At 49.1% G+C, this 12,968-nt stretch overlaps 1 protein-coding gene across 1 annotated transcript; it reads right to left on the bottom strand.

Moving 5' to 3' along the window:
- Nucleotides 1-263: 263 nt before the first annotated feature.
- LOC119391783 (uncharacterized) lies at nt 264-2,970 on the bottom strand. Its single transcript, XM_037659435.1, has 3 exons — nt 2,671-2,970; nt 2,308-2,541; nt 264-272 (listed from the first exon to the last, which is right to left on the bottom strand). The coding sequence occupies exons 1-3, from the start codon at nt 2,968-2,970 to the stop codon at nt 264-266; spliced, it is 543 nt and encodes a 180-aa protein (XP_037515363.1).
- Between the last annotated feature and the right edge of the window lie 9,998 nt (nt 2,971-12,968).

Genomic DNA, 12,968 nt, shown 5'->3' with positions numbered 1-12,968 from the left:
GCCCGGGCCGGCCCGAAAGCCCGGGCCCGGCCCGCGGGCCGGGCCGGGTAAGGGGTTCTAGGATCGGGCCCGGGCCGGGCTCGGGCCCTGATCTTCGGGCTCGGGTCGGGCCTGAGCCAGGCCCGTATTAGGCCCGGGTCTCATACGTATAGGTATAATTGCGTGTGTACGTTGTGTGGCTTTGTTTTTGTTGTTTTGTGGGGTTTAACTTCCCGAAGCGACCCAGGCTATATGAAACGCCGTCATTGAGGGCTCCGGGCAACTTAAGCCACCTGGAGTGCATTGGCATGCACAGTAATTGCACAGTACAAGACGTCTACAATTTTGCTCCATCGGTATGCTACTCGGGATTTCAAGAAACGCCTAATATAAGCTTCCGCCATTATAGTGAGTGAAAGACGTTCTTGGGTACCGTGTAAGGAAATCAGGTAAACTGCCTAGATTAGTGTATATAAGATGTGCGCGTTGGTATCTGGGGAAACATTCCGAGTATGCAGCTACGCTCGCATGCCCGTAGAGTGGCAACACGACTTGCGAATCATTAATATCTCAGGAGCTGTTTTTCGTGCATTTTAAGTGCATAACCCAGGGCAAACGCCGTTGTTGATTTTCCAATTACTAATGGTGATGCGCCAGACCATAGAGACACTCATTTCCCCGAGTGGCGGTGGCGGTGACTCGAGGAAGAAGGGTGGGACAAAGAACCTTGTTGTTTTGAACACGAAAACGTAGTGTAGGTTGGGTGCAGTTGCCTGCCGAGCATAGGTCGGCAAAAAATGTGGAGCTCACTCAGACTCACTCACGAAACATATCTTACCCTTAGAGCTCACTCGGACTCAGACTCACCAAACTTTTCCTCATCCGGACTCACTCGGACTCAGACTCACTATAATTTTTCTCAGCCGGACTCACTCGGACTCAGACTCACCAAAATATAATTCACTCGAACTCACTCAGACTCACGGCTCGATCTGAGTCTGAGTGAGTCGACTCATGAGTCCGCTAGCCTTTTTCTACCATAATGTCAATGCTCTTTAACGCCAATATCTCGCATAATCGGTGCGCTACTTAGCACCTTTTGATCTCGTACCTTCAAATACGAGTTATCTGACTTTGTAGTTCAATAAGGACCGTTTTATTGAAAGAGATGACTCATACGAGATATTTTTATCAGTAACTTCCCATGAAGAAGTTTGCGGGGGGAGGTCAAGGCACCTCCTCCCCCTCTCCCTCCTCATCTCACGCCTCTGATCAATAAATATTGAGCTGACGTATGAACGATAGCGCGTTGACATATGCGGGACTACACGTGAGTATAAATGTGAGCCGACATCTGATAGTAATGCTGAAGTTGAGTAGACAGGACCATAGGTCGGCAAAAAATGTGGAGCTCACTCAGGCTCACTCATGCAATATATTTTGCCCTTAGGGCTCACTCGGACTCAGACTCGCCAAAATTTTCCTCAACCGGACTCACTCGGACTCAGACCCACCAAAAATTTTCCCCACCGAACTCACTCGGGCTCAGACTCACAAAAACTTTACTCACCCGGACTCATTCAGACTCAGACTCACGTCTCGATACGAGTATGAGTGAGTCGACTCATGAGTGAGTTTGCCGACCTATGCTGCCGAGGCGTCAACACGACAGCTTTAATTTATGTAACGCTGCCCAGCCTGGCGTATTCCTCCCAGGAGCAGCTAGAGCACGTTTTTTTTTTCATTGCATTGTACAATAAATGAAGTTTGCAGCAGACTTGCTACTTTTACTCAACAGCCCTAACTCGTATGCAGTTGATGTAGACTCAACCTAAAAATTTCTGCCATGCGTTTTTCTCCACTTTATGCAGGTATTATATTTTGTAGTTGTCCTTTGAAATGCAAAAATGAGATTGCGTGGTTAGCACTACGTGCGTACATGAAACAGCCAGCTATGACTCCAATTATATTTTATATTGCCCTGCAATTATTTCGCAAGAGTGTTACGGGCGTAATTAACCGAAAGTATACACAGTACCAGTGAAAGTCGTGACACTGAAAGAAGTTCCCAAAACAATCTCTAGAAAATATCTTGTGTGTGGCAGGTATCTTCACAATAACCGAAGGTTAGACAGTGCCTCCTTTATGCTCAAGGCATAACTAGCTGAAACGGGTCGGGTCCGGCCGGGCCGGACCGGGCCAAAACCTTTCGGGCCAGGGCCGGGTACGGGCCACATTTAAGAACACCGGGCCGGGCTCGGGCGGGCCGGAGCATGGCGTTTTCGGGCCGGGCCCGGGCTGGAAAAATCGGCCCGTGCAGTGCTCTACTTCGTCTTCCGACGTCGCGGCATGAGAACTAGACGGGGCGTCATCTGTGTTGACTGGCGTGGTAGCTGCTGGTTCGGGAAGGTCGGCGGCAACCGGTGCTGCCTCTTTGGCCTTGTTGAGCAGCCAATCTCCGATGGTTGTCACCGCCTGCTGCTCCAACTGTTTGGGCCTCGCAGTCGGTGCTTGTGCCGAGCTCGTGCTTGTGTTTGCATGTGCCGCGTGGGCAGCAGCACGCTGTGTGGCACGCTTTTGAGTTAGCCAGGCTTCGAAGTTTTGGTACTCTTCGTCGTCCTGTTTTTTCCGTTGGGCTGAAACTTCTCGTGCCCATGGATTACTGTCAAGCCGGAGGGGCTAGCGTCCCACTCGAGTGCCCGAGCGCGAGCGCAGGTGAGACTTCGCGGCATCGCGAGGAGCGGCGGGTGCGGTAGCAGCAGCAGGGGCAGCAGGTGCCGAGGTGTTGCAGGCAGGCTTAGGGGGTGCCGCAGTGGTGGCGGGAGGCTCCGAAGTGGCCTGGGAGGGTGGTAGCGCCTCCTTGGCCTTCTCCAGTGGCCAGTCACCAATGGCAGGAACGGTCTGGCGCTCGGGAATCTCCTCCTGTTGTCGGAGGGATCTCTGGTCCTTGCCGGCCTTCTTCATGTTCTTTCGAGAGGGCTTCCGAGGCATGGCCTCGCTCGTCCACTCAGGAATCGTGGGGCCAAGCGGCCGCTGAGGGAAGCGTCGAGATCGCGTTCAAAGTCGCGGAGCGCGAAGGAGATAACCTTTCGCTTCAGCGGCCCAAACGGAACCGAACTCTGCTTCCCCACCGCGGTGACCGCGGCATCTTCGCCGCTCTTCTCCTTCCTCCTTTCCCGCCTGACGTCAGTCGCCGCTCCGGTCTTCCGGTGCGCCCCTCCTCCGCCGCCGTGCGCGCAGCGGCGTGGGCCAGTCTCTTCGAAGATTCCCGCGCACCGTCCGCGCATTTTGTGACACATGTGCGTGCCGTTACATTCACAAGAAATCTTCAAATCTTACCAGCCCTGCATTTGTCTCCGATGGAGCACCTTCTGGATCACGGCCATCTGCTGCTTCAACCGATTCCCGTTCACGGGAGATGCTGGACTTCTGTGTTCGAATGCGGGTCGCTTTCAGCCTGCAGCATGTCTGTTCGATGCGATAGCGCGCCTGCACTGCTTCCAAAAATCTGACACCTTTCCACTGGTGAGCGCTTCTGTAAGTGCTCCACACCTACGGATGACATCTACGCGCGATATTCTGAGCGAACGGGTACTTCGACTTTCGAATTCCAAAGATACTCGTTGTACTTTCTTTTTCGTGCCATGGCCGAGTGTTCGTTTGGGACAACAAAGAGTTGGCAGTGGCTAAAGTAGGGCGCAACGTAACCTACGAAGACACGATGGCAATGCAGAATAAAAAAACTACGCAGTCGACATACGCAAAACTCCTTTCGGCTCTTTTTACTGGCTGAGTTAGGCTGGCTGGGCTATGAGAAGCGTCACTGTTCAACTTCCCATCTCTGGCTTTATTGCACATTCAAGTCAGACTAACGGCTCATTTGTTAAAATCATTCGATACTACATACACTTAATAATATACACTGGGTAAGTTACGAGGCATTCAAGAGAAGGTGATATTTACACCGTCGTTCGTTCGCTCATGTCTGCCAGCGGATTGATCGTTCGCACTGCCCGTTTGCTCTTCTTTCAGTCCCTCTTGGCACCCTCCTCACTCCTTTGCGGTCACCCGAGTGGCAGTACACATACACTAGCCACGCGCACCGACACGCACACACTCGCGAACGAAACGTTCCTGCAAGTCGACCTTGAGGCATATCCTCATCTGGCGACGACAGTCGGTACACCCGGCTTATGCGACCTTGGGGCAAGTGGGGCACGGAGGGGGCTTCCTTCGTGCCCTTCTCAACACTCACAGGAGATAAGGAAAACGGGGGAAAAAAAGAAACGCCAGGCCTGCGTGGACCGCGCAGGCCTGGCGCGTTTCTCGATTGAGGCTTGCCACCACTTTTGCGAAGCTGCCTTAATTTTTTTATTCAGTGCTTGTAAAGTTCATCCCAATTCAGCAAAAACTGCCCCTTTTGTTAGCCGCAGATGACGCGTTTCTTCAAGGTAGAAAACATCAAACCGAATCGTCTATTCGGAAGCCGAGTATGAGATTTCTAAGGGCCGAAAAGTTTCCTTCCCAATTATTAGTCTTAGACACGCACGCACACACACACGCATATATATATATATATATATATATATATATATATATATATATATATATATATATATATATATATATATATATATATATATATATATAGTACACAACCAACCTCTATACATAGCCTTCATAGATTACGATAACGCATTTGATTCGGTAGAGATATCAGCAGTCATGCAGGCACTGCGGAATCAGGGCATCGACGAAGCCTACATAAACATACTGGAAGAAATCTACAGCGGATCCACAGCCACCATATTTTTCCATAAAGAAAGCGACAGAATCCCAATAAAGAAGGGTGTTAGGCAGGGAGACACGATCGCTAACTATTCACTGCCTGTTTACAGGAGGTTTTAAAGGGACTGGCTACCGTCCTTCATCGCTTTTCTGTTTTGTACCGCAATCGAAAGCATACCGTCTGAAGTGTCCAACCTTGCAGCGGTTTCTCTGGAAAGTGAGAAAATTTTAAAACAGAATTTTTCGATCTGTGTTCGGTCTTCTTCCATTGGTATGAATACGCCCCACAATACTGGTTGGTGGACGCGATGACGATTGTAGTGCCGGTAAAACTTAAAACCGAAAGCACGTGTCATTTCTGTAGGATTTCTTTATTTTCGGTGAACACTAATGCAATGAAAGTAACAGTCGTTTTAAGCGCGCCATCGGTTAAATGAAGCCTTATTATACGATTACAGAACACTCGTTTGCTATGATTGCAGTCTATGCGTTTATTTTAGCACTGCTGCCGCAATCCAAGCCAAGTCGACCCGGAAAAAACAGAACAGCGCTTTGGCGCTGTCGGCGCTGTAGCAGACCGTATCAAGAGATGAGACATGCCGTTGGGAAACATAAGCGAATTAGAAAAGAGAATTTTGGAACGCAAGAGGGAACAAAACTTGGACCCCTACGTCGATGCACCGGACCGCAATGATTCTTCGAGTAGCGCCAGCACAAGCGATGACCCAGACTTTGACAGGCCTCCGTCACCACAAGCTGGGCACCTTGGAAATGACTGGTAAGTAGGCACTGAGCGACTGGGTTCTAATTCATGCAAACCTGTCACACAGGTGTCGTTGCAAACGCTGCACTGCAATGCCCATAGCAATAGAGTACGTATGCTGTTGGGACGTCCCTGTTATACGTAGTGACAAGCTCTGCGTCACGTTGGAGGACGACTTCAGTAAACTTTGTCTCGACTCCGTCGTCCTAAGGGTGGCCTACATCGATGTGAACGTCAATGGCGAGGATGCCGGTATTGAAAGCATCCACAAGTGAGTCTTTTCTGTGAATAACTTATTCCAGACTACTTATTATTTGTCTTGTTTCAGGAAATATAGGTACACAGCGTACCGCCAATTTACTACTAGGTGGTTGTGGGGGGTTCCGGAAAAAACGTCCCCGGAATAAATGTCCCCGGAAAATACCCTGAATAAACGTCCCCACAAAAAGTGTCCCTGAAAAAAAAAAATGTCCCCATTTGCGCTGTCGGAAAAAACATCCCCTCAAACGTTTCGCCTTCAAGTCGCCAATTCTTTATTTCTCATTGCAAAAAAAAAAAAAAAAAGGATCCGCGCGAAGATTGCAGTTTACTGAAATTTAATGCGCAAGAAATATATATCTGTATTATTTCCACGGCGCAAAAGGCGAGAATACAGACGGGTCACAATAATGACGGACCAGCTGTCATTATCGCCAGCAGCGGAGCAAAATATACCCACGAAATCCGGTCAGCTTCAGGGATCTTGTTATTCCGGCACCTTGGACTATGGCCGCGTCCAATCGTTCAGAGCGCTTCCTGTGCTACAATACTGGCCCAGAGACTTAAAACAGACTACTTGTATTTGCCAGCGCAACGTGCTTGAAGTTATTAGCCGAGAGCAGCACCTGGTTTATGGACGGAAACTTCGATCTCGCTCCCAAGGGACTTCTGCAGCTATATATTGATCTTGTACCGCTAGGCGAGAGCGTTGTATCAATTGCTTATGCCTTCATGACAAGGGAAAACCAGGAAGCTTACGAGGATCTGTTCAGGTCATTACGTGACCAGTGCACTGTAAGCAAAAATTAGCCCAGATGGGAGTTTTATCAGCTTATCAGCCCCGAAAACTCCCATGCCCGCATCATTTACTCCGTCACAGCGGAGTTAATACGGTACATTTCGTCTTTATGCTCCCACTGCGAAGTGAGGGAGCATATAAATGACATGACCTTACTATACTCCCCATGGAGTATCTGCTCACGTTTATAAACTCCCGATGGGAGCTCCAAAAACCACTTTTGGCAGCGACGTGCGCGCGCGTGTGTATTCGTGTCCACGTCTGTTTACCGCGTCTGTGTGAAGCTTCAGTGCACCGATGTTTTGGAAGAACTGCCGATTAATGCTTTGTGTAGACGTGTTGGATCATTTTCTCCGCTGAACCGTTCTCGACAGAGACTAGTTAAACTTGTGCCAGCATCCAACCGCGAACAAATTGAGCTTGCTGTCCCGTGTTTATTCTCCCGTCGAGCGGCAGTGCGCATGCACACGAGTGCAAGCCTCCGACACGCCAGGATACCTCGCTTCAACGTGCCCAGTTACGAAGAAGTGCGAAGAATAATTTCATCAGTAACAAAAGTAAGCTGTTGCGATCGTCAGCGGTTGTTTCCGGAGTTTCACCGGCTAAAACTTCGAAGCAGTAAGAACTTCAAAAAAGCGAGCATGAATGCTGTAAAACCTTTCTTTGGAGAAGACGTCACGATAAAGGCGTGCTTCTTCCATCTGTGCCAAAGCACCTGGCGAAAAATTCAAGAGCCCCGCAGGGGCGTCTGCGCAAGCAGGCGTTTGGTGTGTAGCGACACCACGGACCCGAGCTAACGGGGGGGTTTCGACCCCCTCCCACGCCTAGCCGTGCGTGGCTTCGCCGTGTCCGGGGAAAAGGGGATCCTGGGGGTTGAGCCGACGCCGGGTGATTGGACCTTTAAGGCCCCCCGGCAGACGCAACACACCCCTTTGGCCCCGGCTTCACGTAGACGGCACCCCTGGGCTGACCCACCCAGGGGAAATCGGCGGTCACCTTTTCCTATCCCCCTCTCTGATCTTTCACTTTCCTATCTTCTTTCGTAGCTGTCCTGTCTCCTATTCCCTTCACTTACTTCGCAATTTTCATAGGTGGCTTGGGTTAACCTTGTGCAAGTAGCCAACCTTGGTCTATGCGCATTTGGTTATAGTAGCGATGTACGGCTGGCGTCTGCATGTTTTCAATTCCGTGAATCTTGTAGCGTCCCCATGTTGGGCTCCGTGGTGGGTGGCCGCCATTGCTGCTGAATCATTTTCCATTATTATGCATAGAGCATTCCCATTAATAAGCGATCGTGCCGCTTCAAAGCGTGTACGCACCGAAGACCTGAACTTTCTAAGCCGACCAAAAGAAATATTCCCTACCTATCACGTAGTGCACTGTGAAAAGACTGAAAAAACAGCTAGAACCGTGTCCCCATTTGTAGTATCCAGAACACTGACAGCTACCCTAGGTGCTGGCTATAAAGTTACAAAAATGGCCAGTGGCGACCTGCTTCTCCAACTTCATGACAAAATACAGTTTGACAAATTAAAGAACCTCGTAACTTTCGGCGAAATCCCCATCACTGTCACACCCCATCGATCAATGAATTCCGCACGTGGAGTCGTGTCAGATACAGACCTCCTTGATCTTACTGAGACGGAACTCCTAGAAGGCTGGAAAGATCAGCACGTGACCAATGTGAAACGAATTATAATCAGGAGAAATAACCAAGAAATTCCCACTAAACACTTAATACTGACCTTTTCTACAAGTGAACTGCCACAGAGCATTGAAACCGGGTACACAAAAACAGCTATTAGACCATACATCCCGAACCCCCGCAGATGCTTCCAATGTCAGAGATTTGGCCACGGCTCTCAGAGCTGCCGTGGTCGACCTACCTGTGCGAAATGTGGTGTCCAAGGCCACGCCTCGGACACCTGTAATGAAACACCACACTGTGTGAACTGCGACGGCGACCACGCTGCGTATTCACGTGCCTGCCCAAACTGGAAAAAGGAAAAAGACATAATTTCATTGAAGGTTCGAGAAAACATCTCATTCAAGGAAGCACGCAGAAGGTGCTCGGCCTTTCACGGCCAGACCTATGCTGATGCGGCGCGTCCGGGGGCAGCGTCGCATCGGCCACCGCCACTGTCCCGGCCCACGCAAAGTGAGCCACCGACCGTGGCGGCTGCCCCCATGGTGGCAGCAGTCAAGACTGCTCCACCTACCAAGCCACTGATCCAGGCGACTCCAGGGTCGTCGGGTCTCACGACCACGCCTCGCCAGGCGAGGTCGGAAAAACAAACCAGCAGCTCGCGTACGCGGGCGTCCAGTGCCTCACACGAGGCAATGGACACAACTCCGGTACCCCTGGTACCGAAAGAGAGGCGTAGCTCCTTGGAGCGCGCCAAGAAAACAAAAAAGCCGATAACAGCGCCCGCCGACGGCTCTGTTACTTAAGTCCCAACTTTCCGTTTGAAAACAGCTACCTCCTTTTCGTACACACAGCACTACTTCACTTCCAATATGGAAACACAAATCATACAATGGAACGTCAGAGGACTCCTTAGAAATCTCGACGATGTCCAAGAACTATTACACAAACACTCACCAAAAGTGCTGTGTGTACAAGAAACACACCTAAAATCGAAACACACCAACTTCCTACGTAGTTACATTATTTTCCGAAAGGACCGGAACGATGCCATGGCGTCATCCGGTGGTGTAGCCGTTGTAGTTAATCAAGGAATAGCATGTACACACTTACCACTCCAAACGTCCCTCGAGGCAGTGGCTGTTCGAGCGGTTCTTTTGAACAAACTCGTCACCATTTGCTCGCTCTACATACCACCACACTACCAACTGCAAAAACACGAATTTCAGTCTTTAATAAATGAACTCCCAGAACCTTACCTGGTCCTTGGGGACTTTAATGCACATAGCAGTCTATGGGGCGACTCTCGCTGCGATGCACGAGGTCGTCTGATTGAACAATTCCTCTTCTCTTCCGGTGCGTGTCTGTTGAATCTGAAAGAGCCAACATATTATAACCTCGCTAACAATACCTACTCGTCCATAGACCTCACCATTACATCTCCATCACTTCTACCTTTATTCAAATGGAAAGTCGGTAATAATCCTTATGGAAGCGACCACTTCCCAATAGTTCTGAGTGCACCGATAACGTATGAATGCCCCCCACAGTTTCCGAAATGGAACATTGAAAAAGCCGATTGGGAAAAGTTTCGCAAAGTTTCTAGCTTAAGTTGGACTGATATGTGTGGTTTAAACATAGATGAAGCCGTAGAGTACTTCACAGCCTTTCTCACGGATGCTGCAACTAAGTGCATCCCACAAACAACTGGATTGCCCGGGAAACGACGTGTCCCGTGGTGGAACACTGAGTGTCAAAATGCACGCAAAAAACAAAACAAAGCATGGAGGTTGCTTAGAGACTCCCCGACAGCCGAGAATCTCGACAGTTTTAAAAACATAAAGTCTCAAGGCAGGAGAACGCGCCGACAGGCAAGAAGGGAAAGTTGGCAGAAGTTTCTATCGGGCATTAATTCATACACACAGGAGGCCAAAGTGTGGAACATGGTTAGCAGGGTAGCAGGCAGACAAGCACATTCACTTCCTCTAGTAAACACACAAGGCGACAGCTTGGAAGATCAGGCGAACTTCCTAGGCGCACACTTCGAAGAGGTGTCGAGCTCGTCGCACTACTCTGAAACTTTTCAACGATACAAAACACGAATCGAAAAACAGAAACTAGAGCGCAAATCCACAAAACACGAAGCATACAATGAACCTTTCTGCATTGCTGAGCTACAAGCATCGCTTAATTGCTGCAATAATTCCGCCCCAGGCTCCGACCGTCTTGTATATGAAATGCTGAAACACTTGCCATCTGAAACTCAAAAAGCCCTCCTTTCACTTTATAATGCTGTTTGGTTTTCCGGCGAGATCCCATCGGCCTGGAAAGAAGCCATTATCATTCCGATTCTAAAACAGGGCAAGGACCCATCCTCCGTTGCGAGCTACAGGCCCATTGCACTGACAAGCTGCCTCTGTAAACTCTTTGAAAAAATGATAAACCGCCGACTTATACATTTCCTCGAAGCAAACAAATCACTTGACCCATACCAGTGCGGTTTTCGAGAGGGTAGATCTACCTCTGACCACCTTATCCGTATCGAGGCACAAATTCGCGACGCTTTTGTCCACAAGCAATTTTTTCTTTCGGTGTTCCTCGATATGGAGAAGGCTTACGACACCACATGGCGCTTTGGAATATTAAGAGACCTGTCCCACTTAGGTGTACGTGGAAGAATGTTAGATATAATAGAAAGTTACTTGTCCAATCGAACATTCCGTGTTCGAGTGGGCAATGTACTCTCCCGAACATTTGTCCAAGAAACGGGAGTTCCGCAAGGTGGGGTACTGAGTTGTACACTTTTTATTGTCAAAATGAATTCCTTGCGCCTGTCAATCCCGCGTAACATATTTTATTCCACATATGTCGACGACGTGCAGATCGGTTATAAATCTTGCAACCTTTCAATGTGCGAGCGGCAGGTGCAACTTGGTTTGAACAAGGTAACCAAATGGGCAGAGGAGAACGGGTTCAACCTTAACCCGCAAAAAAGCACTTGTGTATTATTCTCAAGAAAGAGAGGCGTCCATCCGGATCCGGACATTGAGCTGCACGGTCAGCGGCTACTTGTGAAAACGGAGCACAAATTCCTAGGCGTAATCCTAGACACGAAACTTACCTTCATACCACACATAAAGTATATTAAGAACAAATGCATAAAAACTATGAATATTCTGAAAGTATTGTCACGCACTACGTGGGGTAGTGACAAGAAGTGCCTGTTGAATCTCTATAAAAGCCTCATACGCACACGTCTAGATTATGGAGCGGTAATTTATCAGTCTGCGACACCGAGCGCGTTGAAGATGCTTGACCCTGTCCACCACTCGGGCATTCGTCTTTCTACGGGTGCTTTTCGCACCAGCCCCGTGGAAAGCCTCTACGTCGAAGCAAACGAGTGGTCGCTCCACCTGCAGCGATCCTACATGTCTTTTTTATATTACCTCAAAGTGAACGCAGACAAGGAACACCCATCACACCCTACAATTAATGATTTATCTAGTTCTGTCCTTTTTGACCACCGTCCTTCGGTGAGACAGCCCTACTCGCTTCGCGTGAGGGGCTTAGCCGAGGAAATGGGTGTGCCACTTTTCGAACACTCTCTAATGGCTCCCGCTCCACAACTACCACCGTGGCGGTGGCAGCTCATAGATTGCGATGTATCTTTCGTGGAAGTAACGAAACACGCGCCTATTGCACATATCCGTACATACTTCCTCGAACTACAGCACAAATACACTTGTCCAGAATTCTTTACAGACGCCTCAAAGTCCAATACCTCTGTGTCTTACGCAGCCGTTGGTCCATCCTTTTCCGATTCCGGTATTCTGCACCCTAATTCAAGTATCTTCACAGCAGAAGCCTACGCGATACTTGCGGCCGTTAAACACATTGAACAATTAAAACTACAAAAGGCAGTTATCTACACAGACTCCCTAAGCGTGGTCAAAGCATTAAAAACTTTGCAAAAACACAAAAACCCTGTACTTGTCTCGCTCTACACTCTTTTATGCACGATGTACACACTCGAGCAACATGTCGTAGTGTGCTGGGTGCCAGGGCACCGCGAGATTCAAGGCAACGTGTTGGCAGACCAGCTAGCAGCATCCGCCCACGAAAACAGTCCCAATACATTCATAGCTATTCCCACACTAGACCTAAAACCCTTCCTCAAAAGAAAGCTCAGGGCCTTTTGGCAGGGCACATGGGACATTCAGACACAAAATAAACTACACGTTGTCAAACCGCATCTGGGAAATTGGCCGCCAGTATCGAAGTCACGCCACACGGAAGTTACACTCTGCAGACTTAGAATCGGTCACACACATAGTACACACACACACCTTCTGTCTGGTGGAGATCCACCTTCGTGTGCACGATGTGGTGAAGCACTAACCGTGCTTCACATTTTAATACAGTGTAAAGAATTAGACACACTTAGGAAAAAACACTTTCCACTGCCCTACCAACAACAAATTCCATTACACCCATCAATGTTCATCGGTAGGGAACCGGTTTTTAAACACCAATCACTACTCACGTTTTTAGAAGAAGTTCGTAACTTTCACGTTATCTACCCAGGCATTCCGTAGCGTGGCCTCCTAACAGAGGCTGCTGCTGCGGTAGTCACACTTAAAGAAGCACCGGCCTCGCAGCCCTTGGTCTCAAGGGCGTTGACGAGGCATTCGTGCTCATGCCATATACCCGTAGTTTCATTACGCTATTAATTCTCT

The sequence above is a fragment of the Rhipicephalus sanguineus genome, chromosome 4, assembly GCF_013339695.2.
Source record: "Rhipicephalus sanguineus isolate Rsan-2018 chromosome 4, BIME_Rsan_1.4, whole genome shotgun sequence".
Classification (NCBI taxonomy): domain Eukaryota; kingdom Metazoa; phylum Arthropoda; class Arachnida; order Ixodida; family Ixodidae; genus Rhipicephalus; species Rhipicephalus sanguineus.
Note: the sequence above shows the minus strand (reverse complement) of the source record. Positions and strands in the feature narration are given on the sequence as shown.

Excerpts from the sequence above, each read along its gene's own strand:
- LOC119391783 (XM_037659435.1), bottom strand. The coding sequence starts at position 2,970 with ATGCCTCGGAAGCCCTCTCGAAAGAACATGAAGAAGGCCGGCAAGGAC. Across the intron at positions 2,542-2,670 it reads GCTCGCGCTCGGGCACTCGA|CGTGCTGCTGCCCACGCGGC; the intron begins GTGGGACGCTAG and ends CGTGCCACACAG.